At 36.4% G+C, this 18,908-nt stretch overlaps 1 protein-coding gene across 1 annotated transcript in view; it reads left to right on the top strand.

Annotated features, from left to right (window-relative positions):
- LOC145673551 (uncharacterized) overlaps positions 1 to 18,908 on the top strand; it is a 104,176-nt gene that overhangs the window by 34,637 nt on the left and 50,631 nt on the right. Inside the window, exons 4-5 of the mRNA XM_081743370.1 lie at positions 13,542 to 13,676; positions 17,584 to 18,570. Coding sequence (XP_081599496.1) covers positions 13,542 to 13,676; positions 17,584 to 18,570 — 1,122 coding nt within the window. The remainder of the gene's footprint in view (positions 1 to 13,541; positions 13,677 to 17,583; positions 18,571 to 18,908) is intronic.

The following is an 18,908-nucleotide window of genomic DNA, read 5'->3' as shown; positions in this document are numbered from 1 at the left end:
CCTTTTAAGCGATTGAACTTCCCTTGCTAAACTATCATAACGCTCACTATTTTGCGCACACAATTTTAAACACTGTTGCGTACGTTCACTTTGTAAACAATCATTTCTTTGCAACTCCTGCAACGTACTATCGTAGGTGTTCACAACTTGCACTAACTTATTCTCATTTGCACTCGACACTTCCCTTATTTGTTCCACTTCACGTCTTACATTATTAATCATGCGTTCGGCACAGGTAGCTGATAACCTTGTACTTTGGAAACTTTCAGTTAATTTATCAATGTTTTGCTGTATATCACTATTCATACGCATGCACCTTAAATCGCTTGCATTGGTTTTCTCAATCAATTCCGCGCGCACTGTTATAATAGAACTATCCAAGAGTGAAACTTCACTTTCTAATTTCGTTGTAACTTCATCGCGCACCTTATTAATTTCTGCTTTTACACTAGCTATTTCTCGCGTCACCAATTCCTTACAATCCATTATATTGTTACGACATTCATTCTTTTGTGCTTGAACTTCACTGCGCAAATCACTTAAATCGTTGCAAATGGCATCTACTCTTGAACTAAATTGACTCAGCTGTTCATTCACTTTTGCTGATTCATTTTTAACATCTGCACGCACCTCGTTCACCTTTTCACTCAAAGTATTCTCCACTATGGCAACACTATTCTTCACTTCTGCCAATGACTGCACTAATTCATTCGAAAATGACTGCTTCATTTCGGATAATTCCTTTCTTGTGTTTTCATTAGATTGCACTATTTCTTGTTTCAACTCGCGTTGTATTGATAATAGTAATGTTCTAATATCTCCGTCATCACTAGCCATGTTTCACAGATATGAAAACACACACACGTATACAACTCTATATCACCTTCACAGAGGAAAAAAAAAATCACAAGGCTCTAAACAAAAAAAAATGCACAAAAAAAAATATTTCATAAAATGAAAGAATCAGTACGTCAAGGCATATATATAAGAAAAATTCAATAACTACGAAACATGCTCTAATTGAGATGGGCCTAAGTATTTTATAGGTACATAGGAAAACTTGGACACCACAAAGTATACTTGTGCCTGTACAATATATAGAAATTCAAAAGATTTGAAGAAGTTGAAATTCTCGAAATAAAGGTCTTGGTTCTATCTCACTCATCCCGCACCATTTTATAATAGTTTTTGTAGTGGCAAGAGAAATTATCGCGATAAGTAATCCCGAGGATCGAACCTGGTATCCACTCAACACCCATGAACAGACAGCTCCGCCAAAATTCAACCTTATAACAAGCAAGAACTATCCATACATAAATGTTGTTTCCCTGCGAGTTACGATGTTATTGAAACAAAACGAAGTTTTGTTCCAATCACACCGAAACAACTACAACAACTACTATATCAAAGATTATATTAAGATGGACATTGATGAAACTGACTGACGAACTACGCACAAATTATGAAATTTAAGGATACGTATGAAGAAAATGCACACTGATCCGATTTTCTGTATTTCCTCTTAAATGTTGTCTTTTTCTTACAATTTCATACTTACGATCAATTAGGTACAAATTAGGATAAAAATTACAGTAACAACTTATAATTGTTCAATTTTGTTTCACCGCAATACAAGTACAGTTAATGAGCAGGCCATTGCTAGCACAATGAATGTCAGTTCTCCCGCTCTTACTGCTCACATCACTCAGCTCCGCCCATAGATTTCGTACGCAAGCAAAAGTTCGTCTGCTATAGCACGTCTCATTGGCTGTGACGTTCTCATGACGTAGCAGCAGTTTAGATGAGAACGTGTTACAAAGGTGGTTCTCACGGTAAAGCTTGAGAAAGAACAATGAGTCATTGTAACAGAAAAGGAAGATAAATGAAAATTGATAACTAAAATGCACTTATAAGCTTCACTGCTATAACAGAGCTGCAGAAAATAAAAATGAATGCTTCCAGATTTTGTTGGAAATAAAAATCATTATACACTCCAGTATATGAGCCTTGCTGGGACGCTCTTCAGATATTGAATATAACACAGTGGTCCTCGACGTTTTATAGTTCAAACAGATAATAGAGTGAAAACGTACTAAAACGGGAGTTAATGGTTTTCCATTATGGAAGGAAGTTGAATGGTTTCCTGCGTTGTTCGCCGGCTGAGACATTGCTGTCGAGCTGTTAAGACAATTGTGGCAGTCCAGCAACTTGTAGGTTAGTATAATCATCATGGCAAGGGGTTGAATTCCTCGCAGTTTTTGATAATCACCAATTCTCTCTACGCCAGTAACCCCCTAAGTTATGCTACTTTCCACTTGTGAAGAAGTGTTGCGATCGTTCATAATATCGCACGTAATGCGTGCAAGTATTCATGTGTTATATTTTCATATATCGTTTTCTGGAAATATATAATACATATTCAGTATTTAGGGCTGCGGTGGCTCAATGGTAGATCGTTCCCCTCTGGTGCATGGGGTCCTTGATTCGATCCCAGCTCGCGCCAAGTGAGCTTCGTGGTGGGAAAACACAGTGAGCGTAGGTTTTCTCGAGGTTCTTTCGTTTCCTCCCACTTTCTTTATTCCACCATTTCATTCACTTCTCATCATCACCGCCTCCTTTAGCCTAGCCGACATAACCATAGGACGTAAAACTTAAAGATTTCATTTTAACATTATTTCAGTAAAATCTTCTTTGGTATGTAAGTTATAACATCGTCAACAGTTTAGACCCGAAGCTCGTAAAAGAACAACTATCCATTTTTCTAATTTCTTTTTATTTTTTATGTGTGCACTACTTTGACGAAAGTCGTATAAATGAGGGAAAGAAGAATTAAAATCCAGTTTTACTTAAACGACATTTTAAGTTTAACGTATTTATTGACTTTTTTATTTTTTAAATTTGTTTTATTTTAGTAAATATTTTTAACTTACTGAAGTTTGAAATACAAATTTGAATCAGCAATGATTTCAGTCGCTCTATGATTACTTTAGTCACATTCCTGAACCGTGAACAATCTTCTTCACACAACTCTAGAAACTGTCCTTTATATATATATATATATATATATATATATATATATATATATATATATATATATATATATACTATAATTACTTTCTGATCTCATTATATACCTATTCTCTTTCGATGTGGTCATACAATGTCTTTGTTAAAAGTAGATAGCAAATTGTAAACAACCCTATGGACATGATTTTCCTTTTACGAAAATGAAACCTGGCCATCCAAGTAGAGAAATCCTGTATTCTGATTCATAAATGAAGTTAAATCAAACGAAGTCTTATTCAGCTAATTTAAATCTTTCTTCAAACCAAGCATCATAATTTCCTACGAATATGATATCTAAAAGAAAAGTGTGTGCTTTGGGTTTTTTTTTATTAATAAGAAGTTTGTACATAATGATAGGATTAGTTTAGAAGTGAAATAAATGGAGGATTTCAATTTCCTTCAGATATTGTATTCGTATAATTAAAAGGAGCCGCAGTGGCTCAGTGGTAGAGCGTTCACCTCTGGTGCATGGGGTCCTTGGTTCGATCCCAGCTCGCGCCAAGTGAACTTTATGGTGCACAAACACCATACGCGTTGGTTATCTCCGGATTCTCTCGTTTCCTCCCACTTTATTCATTCCACCATTTCATTCACTTCTCATCATCACCGTCTCCTTTAGCCTAGCCAGCATAATCGTGGGACGTAAAACTCACGCAATTAACGTTTTTATTGGCTCACTACTGACGTACGTAATTATGAACTGAATAATTTTATGAATGAATACGTTAGGTATAGTTAAATACATTGGTAAATTCGTCTAAACTCAGGAATACGTCTAAATATTTAATAATGCCAAAATTTGCAATGGAAACTCATATATTCGTTAGCGACATATTGATTTACATAATCCCACACTGCTGAATCAGTTTCCATTATGTAATGAATTTTAGGTACAATAAAGCTTACCTCGGACATTTTGAAAACAAAATACATAGACCATACTGTGGTGAATAGTTAGTAACAAACAAAAATCTTGAAATACTAATGTTTATGTTACACATACTATTAGTTCGAAATAACAGGCGTGACTTACTTCAGATTTTTCTATCTAGAAGATCACTTGACCATTTGTCCTCTTGAAACTAATAATCCATTATATATGTTGAATTTGCTTGGATCGTTTTTGTTTATATGTCTGTTTGAGTTTAACATTCCACAGTCATGCTCTAAGGCTAAGGGAGACCGTGATGATAATGGTGGAATGAGGAAAATGGGAGGAAATGGGACCGAGAAAACCCACTCAAACGGTGTTTGTCCACTACAAAACTCACTTGGCACGGACTGGGATCAAATCAGGGACCCTACGCACCAGAGGTGAATATTCTACCAGTGAGATAGTCCTTTTTTTAATCCATTTAAATATGTAAGCAAACTGCTTTCTCTTTAATGGAACTGTAAGAAACAACCCGAGCTTCGTAGAACCCTTTAAATATTCCTCTGTTTGTGTTGATACTAATATGCTACTTAAGAAACCAGTGCCTTTTTATAACCTTTTTCGTTAATATTGTTTTCCAAGTGGTTGTTACTAATGGTGTCTCATCTTTTGTCCAAATTTTCTTTGTCTAGATTTAAATATTTTTTTAAATCCTTATGAAATACAATTAATATACATTTCTTTCGATATAAAATTTAGTTTGGTAAAGTGATTGGGTTCCTTAATTAGATATTTTGAAGCATTAAAATGTTTTGACCATTTTTATGTAGTTTGGTGTTTTTCCTTAACTTCCCTTGAGTGTTCTTTGACTCTACAAATTCCAAAAAATCTGCTTTGAATGTCTTTGTCGAATCAAGAAGATCGAAAAAAATGTTATAAGGTTGCAAGAATTATTTCTTACGTCGACTAATACTATCAGCTGTTTATCAAGTTGATTGTAGTTCTAGTCAATCTTACATTGATATGACCAAAATGAACGTAGTTATTAGAATAAAAGAACGTCCAAGAGAAATTACGGAAGACGACCCAACCACATCAAGGCTATTAGGGTCAGTCTTAATGCTTCAAAACAATAATTGAGGAAATCAAAGTATTTCACCAAACAAAGTCTTATATCGAAAGAAGTGTATTTGAATCGTATTTCGTGAAGGTAAAAAATCCAATTTTAAATCTAGACAAAGGGATAGGATATTTGAGCAGGAGATACTATTGTTGATAGCCACCTGAAAGAATAAAATAGAGTCAACAGAATTAACAAAAAAGATTACCTAAATTCTGATTTCTTAATTAGCGCATTGGTATCAATAAGAGCAGATGAATTCTTAATGATTTCTATGAAGTTTGGTCTTGTTTCTTACAGCTTTATTAACCCTTTCGAGACCTAATGGCCGAAGTGATACGTGCGGGGTTGTCACTTACTTAATCCTCCACTGTGTGAACGCTAATTAAGATATCGGAATGTTTTTCTCTATCGGAGTGTTTCCAGACATAGAAAATTTTAATTCCCTATTTTAGAGGGAAAATTCGTAAAATATCCCATTTTTCCTTCTTGGCTACATTGGAACAAACGTACCAGTATCTGAAAGCTTCTTCTTTGCCCTACACAACGCACCGTAGAAAGGTTCTCTTTGATAAATTAGGGGAAGTACAATTGAGGTTTACAGTAGACCTTGTTCTCTAAGTGGAAAGATATTTTTTTTAGGTAGAGTGAGATATTTTTTTTTAATTACATGCTTAGTTTATTATATATGGTCATGATACTTATACGATATATTAGTGGGGCTCCAAAGTTTATTTTAAGATAATTTACATCTGTCTGGTAACAGAGTTTCCAGCCACGGAAAATTTTAATTCCCGATTTTAGGTGAAAAATTCGGTAAATTTCATACTTTTCCCTCTATAATTTCCCTCTTGTTGGCTACATTAGAACAAACGTAGCAGTATCTGAAAGCCTCATCTTTGGCTTACATAATGCTTCATAGAAAATTCCAATAGAGTAATTAGGGAAGCTGCAGCACTTTGCATAATAGTTGATTTTTTGCTTCTGAAGCGGAAAAAATGTCAAAATTTTGTGTGTACGATGAGAGAATTTTGTCCTCTCTTTATATAGCAGCTAACGACTTCACATTTTCACTGTAAGTTCTCGACAAAATCAAAGAATTTTTTGAGGTGGCTTGGATCCATGTGGCGACAGTGGTGACAGCTCCAGCGATCTTAAAATTCGGTTAGGAATTTTTTGGTGAATTTTCACCCCTATGTTTCCTCCATAATTTCCGTCCCGTTGGCAACACTGCAATCAAACTTACCCCATAAAATTGCCACATCCTGCTTCTAAAAAAGAAAGTCATAACCATATCAATCAGGTAATTAGTCTCTGAGTTATAATTCATTAACTGAAAATCGACGAAAACGCCAAAAATGACTAGGTCCCGAAGAGGTTAAGGTGAATGCAGTGCCTGCTAAATTTAAATGGATAAAACTGACTTGCAACATATGCAATGAATCATCGCTCTAACACTGCAAATGGCTCAAGTGATCTTCGGTGATATAAATATTTAAAATAAGACATACATGTTATTTGGAACTATCAGTAAAAGTGGTACATTAGTTGTGTAACAGAAAAATTATTGCAGCTGAAGTTATTTTGTTTAACAACTATTAATCATAGCATGATCTATTTTTTTTTGGTGTGTGTGTTCAGAATGTTAGAGATAAGTTTGGTCATACCTAGAATGATTTTTTTTCATTATATAATTGAAACCATGAGTCATAATTCAATAAGCAGTTTATGTAAATAAATAAGCCATTGACGAAGAGCGGAGTTCCCATCGAAAATTTGGCATTACTAGATACTAGCAGAATACCCGCTCTTCGCACAGGGAGAATATGTTTCATTTTGGACATAAAGGGTTCAATTTGGATTTAAACGGAATCGGCAGTGTCACTGTTCATCTCAGTGACTCCGAAAATTTTGGATTCGATCTAATGTCGGTCATTTTCGATCATTTTTAAGTATCTCCTTAAGTTGCATCATCAAAGTGAAATGATAAAAACCATTCCAGGCCCGAACCTTATTTTATGTTGAAAATTTAATCGGGATGAGTCGGGTGATTCAAGAAAGTCCAAAACATAGTGACTTTCATTTTTATGTATATAAATTAGACGCAATTCTGAGTTTAATTTATCAGTTGTTATCGTGCGGCAGTTTAGTTCCTTCTGATGTTAGATATATTACTTTTTTTTTCGCTTATTTTCCAGAGATATTTGGGAACAGTAATTATTTTTCAAGGTAAAGTTGGTTCAGAAGTGAGGAGTCGAATCAGTTTTCAACTTGGTAATTGTCTTTATTAGTGTTTTTAAATACATCGTAGTTGATTGTAAATATATGAGTAATTGCCAGATCATTATGATATATAGCAGCATATTTCGTTGTAGTCATTGAAAATGCTAGTTGCTTTTGAGTATTCTCAGCTTACTGCATATATAATGGATATGTTAATGTGCTGTATTTTGCTTGGAGAATATTCTGGGTTATTCCGTTTTTTCATATATGTGTAGCTATATATAATAGAAATTACAGTGAATAGTTATGACGTTTGTAAAATAAATTTTCGTTTGGAGATGTCTTTGTTTATTTGTTTTGTTTTAATAACGCTGAACGAGACTGTAGTCATTATGGAGACAATTAGCAGTGAGAAAGATATCTTGAATATGAGATGGCATATTTTACATTATAATTTAATAGTAACTTCGAAACATCAGCTCCACAGTAAAGAAAGGGCAATGTCCTAGTGATGTCATTTGTAATTCTTTCTTCTACATTGTGCCAACACCGAAAAATCATATCACTGGACGGATAGGATCTATACTTCGATCATTTACTGGTCGGGCGATTTGTCTCCTATAGTTGCCACTAAATAGATAGTAGGGGCTTGTTAATATAGATATCAAAGACACAGGAAACTAGATGTGTTACTGGTAATTCAATTGATAGACCATTAACTTAGAAAGCGGAAGATGGGATTCGAGTCTCCGGTATTCCAGCGTTTTTTTTTTTTTTTTTTTTTTTTTGAGATATCCGAGTATACTTGTATGTCTAATGGCAGTAGCGTATTTAGGATTTGTTTCGGGGAGGATATGAACAACACGGGGAGGCAGGGGGAGAGGAGAACAATTGGCCACCTGAGTTTGAGAGTTAAATATATATTTTAATTTATGCATAAATTGAAGTTTTAATGTCAAGAATTGCAGACTGGTGAATCTTATGTGATATGATACACACAAAAATTTAGCAGTGAATATAATCTTTTATTCTATTCATAGAAGAAAAAGGAAACATCATCTTGGCCTAGCTAGTTTCTCGAGCTACTGCCCCCCTCTCTTCTTGATTTTCTTTAATTCAACCTTTCTTTATAACTAAACGATGTGAATATTCTTTTGCTATAATAACTGAAGTCCCGTTATGTTGATATCTTGCAAGTTGGTGTGGAACACCAGTTTTGCTTATCAGCTCCTCTTAGTTTTGGTGTTACTGACGACAACCGACTAATCACAATTAACAACGGTGGAAAGTATGATAGGAGAAACGAGAGAAAGTAATAACTAAAAAAAAGAAACAAGAGAATGGACGAAAGAAAAAAGAACGCAGTTTTTACATGGAATTTAACAAAGAGCATAAGAAAACGAAAAGTCAATGAAATTCTTAGAAATGGTAAGAAAGATTATTATTGTACGCGGAATGACAAAAACTAACACATTTATTTCGGGGGGTTGAGGGGTTGAGCCTGATACCCCCTAAATACGCCACTGTCTAATGGTATAAAACTTATGTAGCTTATTATGTATCCAATTTATGTGTAAAGCAGAGAGAATAGAAACCATGATACATGATTCTTCACAAGAAAATACTAAACACGCTATATAAAAAAAAAAATAAGTACCTTTTTCTGTTGTCCTAATTGTAATCAGGGGGCCGCGGTGGCTCAGTGGTAGAGCGTTCACCTCTGGTGCTTGGGGTCCCGGGTTCGATCCCAGCTCCCGCCAAGTGAACTTTGTGGTGGACAAACCGTGTGCGTGGGTTTTCTCGGGGTTCTCCCGTTTCCTCCCACTTTCTTCATTCCGCCATTTTTCATTCATTACTCATAATCACCGCCTCCTTTAGCCTAACCGGAATAACCGTGGGACGTAAAACTCAAAGATTTCATTTCATTTCTAATTGTAATCAGACTAAAAGCTTTTCAAGGCAAGATTTATGTTCCACCTAATACGACTTACTTTCTCTGGGAAATAAATTAACATGTGCCAAAATTGTTACTGAAACAGTACCTAATATATAAAGGTCTTTCTAACGGAAAACTAGTTCCCGCCCAACAATACTGTAATTGGATGGAACATTCCATTGTTTCTGACCAATTTTTACCTTTGAGTTCCGAAACCTGATACCCATTATAAGAGTATTTCCTTATTTGACCAAGCTTTCGAACACAACATTGTTAAATTTTTTCATGCTGCTCCCGAATAATTATTTCTTTATCCTTTGTGAACGTGAAATAAACGCAAGGATAGGAATGGCGAAAGAAGTCTTCTGAAGGAAGAAAATACTGTTTTGTGGGACCTTGGATAAAGAGTTGAGAAAATGACTCATAAAGTGCTTCGTGTGGAGTATTGTGCTGTATGGGTCAGAAACATGGACATTACGCAAAAAATGATGAGAAACGACTGGAAGCCTTCGAAATGTGGATGTGGAGAAGAATGGAGAGAATTGGTTGGGTCGAGAGGAAGACGAATGACAGGGTGTTAGAAATGATGGGGGAGAAAAGAACACTTTTAGATATTGTTAAAAAGAGGAAGATAAACTGAGTGGGACATTGGGTAAGGAGAAACTGTATCATGAGGGACGTGCTAGAGGGGTATAGTGGCAGGAAAAAGAGTGAGGGGCGAAGGAGAGTACTATTAATGGACGATATAAAATCAGAAAGATCATACGTAAAGACGAAGAGGTTGGTGGAAGACCGAGGAACATGAAAGCTTCTCAGTCGCGGGAAAAGACCAGCCAATAATGGCAGAATACTTATGATGATGATATATTTTGTGAGTTCCCTCATTTCTAAGTTAGCATACGGGCCTTTGGTATGGGAGACTCGGCTTCGTTTCCCGGCGGGAACTCATGTGGTTCGGATTCCATATTACGTTGTAGGTTCACGTCTCATGTAGCCTTGCTGCTGAAATGGACGTTAAACTCAAAATCAAATCAACCGTGCTCGTGGGTTTTCTCGGGGTTCTCCCGTTTCCTCCCACTTTCTTCATTTTACCATTTCACTCATTTCTCATTATCACCGTCTCCTTTAGCCTAACCGGCATAACCATGGGACGTTAAACTTAAAGATTTCATTTTCAAAATCAAATCAAATCAATCTTTATCATTTGATATGCAGTTGGGAAACAGTGATAGAAGCCATCATTGTCAAAACGATTTCTTTTACTAAAGAGAAATCAAAGGAGGACAGGAATCTTCAGAAATCAATGTTCAAAGGAGAGAGAAGGAAACTTCCTTAATTGAAACATTAGGAAGCCCCGAAATCCAAATACTGATTCAAAATTTTGTTTTCGAAAGCATTTGAAAACATAGATCTGGCAAATAAATATATTTTTCAAGGTTGTTAAAGTTTTTCGTTGTAGGAACTGCGAAACTAAATTATTAAATAACCTAATTGTTGATACTGTATTATTATTATTATTATTATTATTATTATTATTATTATTATTATTATTATTATTATTATTATTATTATTATTATTATTATTATTATTATTAATAATAATAATAATAATAATAAACATAGGCCAAGTGGAATGAATACTTCAGGGTAGTAATTGTTACAGAAGTTAAGTATCTTGAATGCTGCTGCATTTTTCTTTTTATTTGTTCATCATTCGTGTATTTAATTTTATCTTAAGCGTTTCTCATTTAAGTCTGTTATGAAAGTTAGTAGCTCTTTTGTTTTTAATGTACAATTGAAGAAACCTCTCTTGCCCTTATCTATGTGTGGAACACGGTCCCAATTTATCTTTCTGCTTCAGGTGTTTCGGGTATCTTTCTTACATTCCTTGCATCTGGTTTGATTTATACGTCTTCTTTCCTTGAACGTTTCCAAGTGTATACAGCTTTTTTCATCTCTTTTTTCGAATATATTAAATGATTACGTGTTTGTTTTCTTGATTTCAATCAGTGGCGTAGCAGCTGCCCCCGCAACCCCCGCAGTGCGGGGGGCCCCGAGGGACAGGGGCCCCCCGGAGTCTTGCGATGAATAAAGATTTAAAGAAGTAGAACTTCAACCTTACTTCTGTCGGCTTTACAACTAGGGCTCCTTCTCTATACTTTGCGGGGGGCCCCGCAAAAGTGTGCTACGCCACTGATTTCAATAATTGGGAATACTTTCATCTGGGCTCCAACACGAGGAATATGGTTAATTTATAGTGCAAGTGAAAGTCTGTAACTGTTTAGTTGTGCTTCTTTCCTGAAAAGGAGGCCGCGATGGCATAGTGGTAGAGCGTTCATCTCTGGTGCATGAGGTCCTTCGTTCGATCCCAGTTCGCACCAAGTGAGCTTTGTGGTGGACAAACACCGTGTGCATGGGTTTTCTTCGGGTTCTCCCGTTTCCTCCCATTTTCTTCATTCCACCATTTCATTAATTTCTCATCATCACCATATCCTTTAGCCTAACCGGCATAACCGTGGGACGTAAAACTTAAAGATTTCAAGATTTCTTTAAATGCTGCGGTTGGTTGGTTGCGTCTGTTTCAGCACCGAGGCTATATGAAGTATGGAATCCAAACCACCCAAAATGCGTTCAAATTTCGAGACTTTCTACCGGAAGTTGAACCCGGGTCCGTGTGCACCAAAGGCGCACAGGGTAGCTGTACACCAGAGAGAAGACCTTAGAAGTTGCGAGATGAACTGATTAAGTAGAGTTTTCTTTAGCAGAAAAAGAACATTGTCTTTAGTTTAGAGAAATCTATACTCAAATAGTTATATTCCTTTCAAAGTTGCCAATATCTTAATACCGTGATATATTATCAAGTTTATGTCTTGTCATAATTCGTAGTTGCCCATTTTAACTTGTCCTATCTCTCCCGAGTCTACACATCAAACAAATATACGTAAAAATGATTATCTGTATATTAAAATGTTATGTTTAATAAAAGTTTATATGTTTGTGGCCAATCCTTTCGACAGTAAATTCTCGGGAACCAGAGGCTCTAGAAAGATGCAGTTTTCACTGATCGATTGCAAATTTTGTGTAGATTGTTCAGTTCTAATTGAATATTTTTTTTTAAAAAAACGTGGCTGTTATTTCTTTATTTCATTTTTTAGGAGTACACTGGAAGTATTGAAATTTTAAAAAAAGTAAAGCATCATATCCTATGAGCTGTACATTCTAACACAACTTTGTTGTGTACAGGGTTGTATATATCTGAGGCGTTTGTTTCATGGGTAAATGATAATGAAAAACGAAGGATAACCATTTCTACAGTCTAAAATGAATCTTTATTGTCTGGAGTGTTTTGCCCAATGAACATCATATATAACTGAATTATAATTAGTTGTGTGTGTAATGTATTTGAGTAGTACATATTGCATGCTAGAAGAAAGAAAATACTAAGCATGCATGAAATGGAAATTTCAACCTGAAGTAGTCTCAAATCTTGCAAACGGTACGAGATATTGAAGAAATAATCGAAAATCTCCCCTTTATAGTACCCCTTGCCGATTTTTATCGAGACGTCTTTCACTTGTGTCTCTAAAGGGACCAGGAGCGTCATTTCAGATTTTGCTTGGGGAGGGGGCGGCAAAATTCCTCGATATAAGTAAAATTTCGCGTTTTTTCACTCATTTACTACTACTCTATTGATAACATCTATATAAATCTCAAACTCAGGGGGGGGCAAATGCCCCTCCCTGCCTCCCCTAAATGACGCCGCTGAAAGGGACATGTACAAATGTTGTGAAGAATGACAAGGAGATTCATGCTGATATTGAATGATGCGCTGTGTAGAGAGCGCAGGTTCAGCTAGTTATTATTTCTTGCTGGGTAATAGGACGCTTTATCTTCGTCTAGCTGTTTTAAACTCCTCGTTGTGATGTACTTTTGCAGTATGTGACGTGAGTACTTTAGGATTCTGAAACAGGTATTTTTGGATAGCACATATTAGTTCGTGAGTGAAGTCTTGACCCGACTACGGTAGATTCAATAGTTTTGGAGCTATAGACCTTTAAAGTTCATTGTTTCATGTTTTCGGTAGGCTATAACTCCTTTGTGCACCCAGGTTGGTCTATACTTTTTGTCTTATCTTGGTGTCAGGAATCACCTCCCAAACGTTATCGGTGTTGTTTTGAAACACCCTGTATATAAAAAAAAAAAAACATACTATGGAGATATAAGTTTTAGAATAAGTTTTCATTCGACGGAAATAGAAGAATTTATTGTGTGACATATTTTCTGTAATTATTTATTTATGTAATAAATTGTATATCTTGTAGGCTAGTCATGGATGGTACAGAAGATGGATAAGTAGGTGGAGGAAGTTCGGTCCAGCAGTGGGTATAATGGAAACGGGTCCACTAACTAAACGGGAAGTTACAATATTAAACCAGAAACTGGAAATTCAAAGCGAGGTAAGAAGTTTCTCAGTAAATTAGTTTTCCATGAAATTGGTATTCAATATTTAAACTGGAAAAAGTAATGAGTCTGGCGAATGATGTGCCGTTTGTGTCCCAAATCTCACAAGTAAACGTTACGTTTGGGTGAATTGAGTTGCTGCCCGAGACACATGTGTTAGAATAGTGCAAAATACGCTCAATATGTCAGGAAAGTTTTAGGTGCACAAGCTCAAAGGTTTTAGGAGATACAGCCACTAGAAGGTGTGACGACATCAAATGTTTCTATTCGGACATCATGTGGAAAAGCATTCCAAGTTATAGGAAGAGTCCTCCTGTTACTTGATTCGTGGTCTGCAAACAAAGACGACAGTCTTTCGTCAGTGTGTGTGGCAGATGGCTTTGAATTGATCAAACGTCTCATACCTGGTGGAGGTACTGGCATAATTCAGCCTCTGGATGTTCATTGTTCCGTCCATACAAAGCCTGTGTTCGTTTCATCACTGATGCAGCAATAACAGGGAGTGACGTGAATATTTGGCATCGTGACAGGTTCATACAACTTCAGTCGTTCTCAATTCACTAGTTCAGTGCTCCTCGTTCTTCTAACATTATTCGATTCGCTTTCCGATTCGCTTAATACTTGAATGAGGAGCCTGGAAGTTGGCTCGCTCCTTACGATTAGTGCTTTGACAGAATTGTGAACTACATATGTTTGAAGTGCGATTCGATTGCGTTTGTCTGGTGTGCTCACTGTGAGCAGAGTATTTGTGCGAGGCATGCACTCTTTTCTGAACTGCATATTGATTGTACTAATTGGCAACTTATGTGTGCAATAACAAAATCACTTCGGATTTCTAAAACAAACAACTTTCTCTTGCTGGAAACACGAACATAATCTAATTTAAAGAAAATAATAGGTATAAAACTTCTGTCTTATGTATTGAAGTACGTATTACAACTAAAGCATATACCTCGATGCGATCTTCTAGTGGCTGTATCTCCTAAACGCTTTGAGCTTTGCACCTAAAATTTCCCTGACATATTGAGACATTTAGTATTACTCTGTCACATGTGTCTCGGGCAGCAGCTCGATTCACCCAAACGTAACATTTACTCGTCACGGTGTGTAAGTCGCAGTGTGTCAGATCGAGCGTCATTTAACAGCTGACAGTTGAAGCTAATAGATGAGCGAAAAGTGTTGGAATTCTTAGAATCAGATATAAGGTGTTGCGTCGTGAAAATGAGTGAACTTTCCGCATAACTGTGCTACATTTTACAATTTCATTTCGATACAGACACAAATACTGCGGAGGCCCGTCAAGAAAGTTATGCTGTATGCAGACAAGATATATTATTAAAAACAACAGCCAAAATTGGTTAAGTCGCAATCATTGTGGAAATTTCGATACTCAAGACGCTCCTCTCAGTGGGCAACCAACCACAGCAAAAGTGGATGAGATTCTGGTACAAAGTCGAGGAAGACCAGGATGTAAGCAGTTATTATATCCGCAAACAAACACCAACCAGTGTTTGACTATTTGGGGAAGGCTGGATACAAAAGGAAGCTCGATATTTGGTTACCACATGATTTGACTCAGACACTTAGTCGATCGAATTTTCAGGGTCGCGGTGGCTGAGTGGTAGAGCGTTCATCTCTGGTGCATGGGGTCCCTGGGTCGATCCCAGCTCGCGCCAAATGAACTTTGTGGTGCACAAACACCGTGTGCGTAGGTTTTCTCGGGGTTCTCGCGATTCCTCTCACTTTCTTCATTTCACTCATTTCTCATCATCACCGTCTCATTTAGCCTAGCCGGCTTAAACGTGGAACGTAAAACTGAAAAATTTCATTTCATTTCATTTTTTCGATCGAATTGTCTATCTGTGAATGTCTACTGGAACGTGACAAACTGGAGCCAGTTCTGAAGCAGTTGATCACGAATGCTAAAAAGTGGGTAAACTACGACAACAATGTGTGAAAGAGATCGTGGTCAAGCAAGGAGAAATTTTACAATCTGTGTCAAAGCCCACATTGACATGCAGGAAGGCTATGTTGTGAGTTTGGTGGGGTTGGAAGTGCATCGTACATCATGTGCTGCCCTTTGGTAGAGTGATAGCCCCCTACCTGTACTGTGGACAATTGTGCACCTACGTCCATAACTGGTCAACGGAAAAAGAATGTTGTATATAATGCTGACAACGCCACGCCGCATACGTCTCTAACAACCCCTCAGAAATTAAGAAAACTTGGCTGGGAGGCTTTAATGCATCCACAATGAAATGCGGACCTGTCATCATCAGATTATCATTTGTTTCGGCTTCTGTGCAACTTTCGGAATGGTGTTAAGTTAGTTTCAAAAGAGGTCTGTGAAAACCACTTGTTACAAGTTTTTGACCTGAAACACAAGTTCTCACCTCTGGTGCGTGGGGTCCCTGGATCGATCCCAGCTCGCGCAAAGTGGTAGACAAACACCGTGTTCATGAGTTTTCTCGGAGTTCTCCCGTTTCCTCCTACTTTATTCATTCCACCACTGCATTCCTTTCCCATCATCGCCGTCTCCTTTAGCCTAACCGGCATAATCGTGGGATGTAAAACGGAGATTTTTAGCACAGAAGTTGTAACGATGGGATTACGGTGTTGTCGGAAAAATAGCAGAAGGTTATCGAACAAAATGGTGTAGATGTGGTTCCATAATATCTTTTTTAAGTAACAATAAATGTATTCTAAGTTTTGATCTGCAAAGATTCAGTACTAGATCTAAGACAACCTAAAGTTACTAATTGGTGTAGATACGTGATCAGTATACATTATAGGTGTCCAACAATGTATTGAACTGTTAACATAATAATTTAATGTGGAGTAGATAAAGTCATTTACATATGCAACATCGATATACTAAAATGTCGTCACCATCTTTTCGAATATAGTATGAATGTAGCCATATCACGATTCTACAGGATTTTCTCGCAATTTTGGTTTTTACTAAAAACTTTTTTCTTTCTTTCTTTTATATTCGGTACAAAAATAAATCATTGTTTCTGGGTTGAAATTATTTATTATAAAATTTCATTGCTTCTCTAAATTGAATTTATCTAATTTAATAAAAAATTGGCTGCTTACCAATGAATCCTCTCTTGCGAAGCCTAATGTCCTCTTTACGTTTCGGAACGACAAGCTATTTCCGTCTTTGAGTGGCAAGGTAACAATGATAAAAAGGGATAGGAGATAAAAGATGTAAAACAAGGGATACATACCATTATATAAATGTAACGTAAAGAATGGATCCTGAAATGTCACGAGCAGAGCAAAGCGCAAAAAGAGTGAACTGAATTGAAGAAAGCGCGGTATCTATGTTACGTCACTATTGCCAGATTCAAAAATATACATCAAACGTAGGTAAGCAGTTTCTATCAATGTTGCCAATATCCAGATTTAAAGCTAGTTTATATTTATGAGCAAAGAATAGTCCCAAGAAAAGGGCACGTCGGGATTGTTGCTTCATTCAAAACAACATACACATAATATAAAACAAGTCAATGCAATAGGTTCAGCAACAAGAAAGAAACAACGGGAGATTAAAGAATTATTCTTTATTCATAAATACAAATACACATACATACATTTATTTTGTGTAGGGTAACCTGTTTTGAGTTTTATAACTGCTAGGGCGTATTTTTTAGGGTAGGACTTATTATTGGATTAAGACTTATATTACGAGCACTCTGAAAAAGTATATTACGAGGTCTTATATCCTGGTTAGCATTCTTGCAAATGCGAAAACAACAAAACAATCTTATTTCATCAAATAATTTATATATGTAGTCTTACAGTTCAATTTTAAAGTGTTTATTGACCGAGGATTTTCAGTCGAAATGTCGAACAAATTACATTTACTTATATATTTTTTTTCTTTCATTCTTTTAGCTTAGGACGGAGTCTGCAGCAGAGAATGAACCTATACAAGAATCAGTGGATTTGAATAAAGAAAACCCAAGGAACGTTTCAGATATAGAAAGTAATGTTAAGCCTAATTGCGAGAGAAGCGAAAAAAATATAGAATCAAGTGCATTAGATAAGTTACAGATCTTGCATGACGTGGCAGCTAAGCATTTGGGAACAGAAATCCCTGAGCAACCGAAAGAACAGGAAAAAATGAAATCTCTGATTGATTCTGTGATGAGTGAACCCAGTGAGAATTCCTCACAATCAAGCGACTGTGATAGACAACAAGTGAAAAGTGATAGTGACGTAGTGGATAGTGATCGTGTTTTGTCGGCGAATGATGAAGACTTGACCAATAATTCGACTTCTGCTACTGCAGTACCTGAAAGTTTAACTGAAAAAGAAACGTCTGTTGATGAAGTTCAACACGTGCTAATTACAAATACATATTACCCTTCATTACTTATTGAAGACCCACCATCTCCTTCTAATATTCCTTTAGAACAAACAGACGTAATTTTACAACCCATTCATTTGAATGATTCTACACAAATAATGGAAACGGATAAACTTATACTGGGAATGGACCCTTTGCCAGACGAAACAAAAGACTCGGAGCTACTGCCTTCAAGTCAATACGTAAATTCTGTGTTGCAAGACTTAAATTTAGGAATTGGAAGGGATACTACTTTAGCCGTGACTCTCCCCACTCAGGATAATTTTGAAAAGGAAGACTGTGTTAGTGGCAAAGTAGTGGTACCAATTAATAAGGTGATAGAATCGATTGTATTTCTGGAGCACCCAAATAATTTGCTTGAATCAACTGCAGTGTCCGATGAAACATCACAAAATGGTGCTAACACTAGCGAGAGTTTTCAGTTAACTTCTCAACTGAATACGTTATCACCTGAATATGTACAGATCTTTCAGACGATAACAAGTTTGAACAAAACCAATGAAAATACAGAGGTAAGTTCATTCTGTATCTTTCTCATTTCCCCCTCTCCCTCTGTTAGTAGTCACAGCTTAAGACAGGTAATAGGTGCCGAGTGCAGCTGACTGATATATTCCCAACTTAGTATTGTACAGATCTCGTTGTCTTATTTATCGATTTCTGTCACTGTATTTCATACTTTCTGGTACTATGCCATTCTTCTCAATAAGAAAGGAATCAAAATTAAAGTCTGTCATGAGAACTCTGGACAAAAGTTGAAATAACATGTTTGACATCTTCACCTTCGTCACCAACCATCAAAAAGGTTCACTAGAACTGTTGGTAAACACAGTTTAAGTTTTAAGTTAATACG

This window comes from Thermobia domestica, chromosome 16 (assembly GCF_964235325.1).
Source record: "Thermobia domestica chromosome 16, izTheDome1.hap1.1, whole genome shotgun sequence".
NCBI lineage: Eukaryota > Metazoa > Arthropoda > Insecta > Zygentoma > Lepismatidae > Thermobia > Thermobia domestica.
The sequence above is the reverse complement of the archived record's forward strand: the minus strand, read 5'-3'. Positions and strand labels throughout refer to the sequence as shown.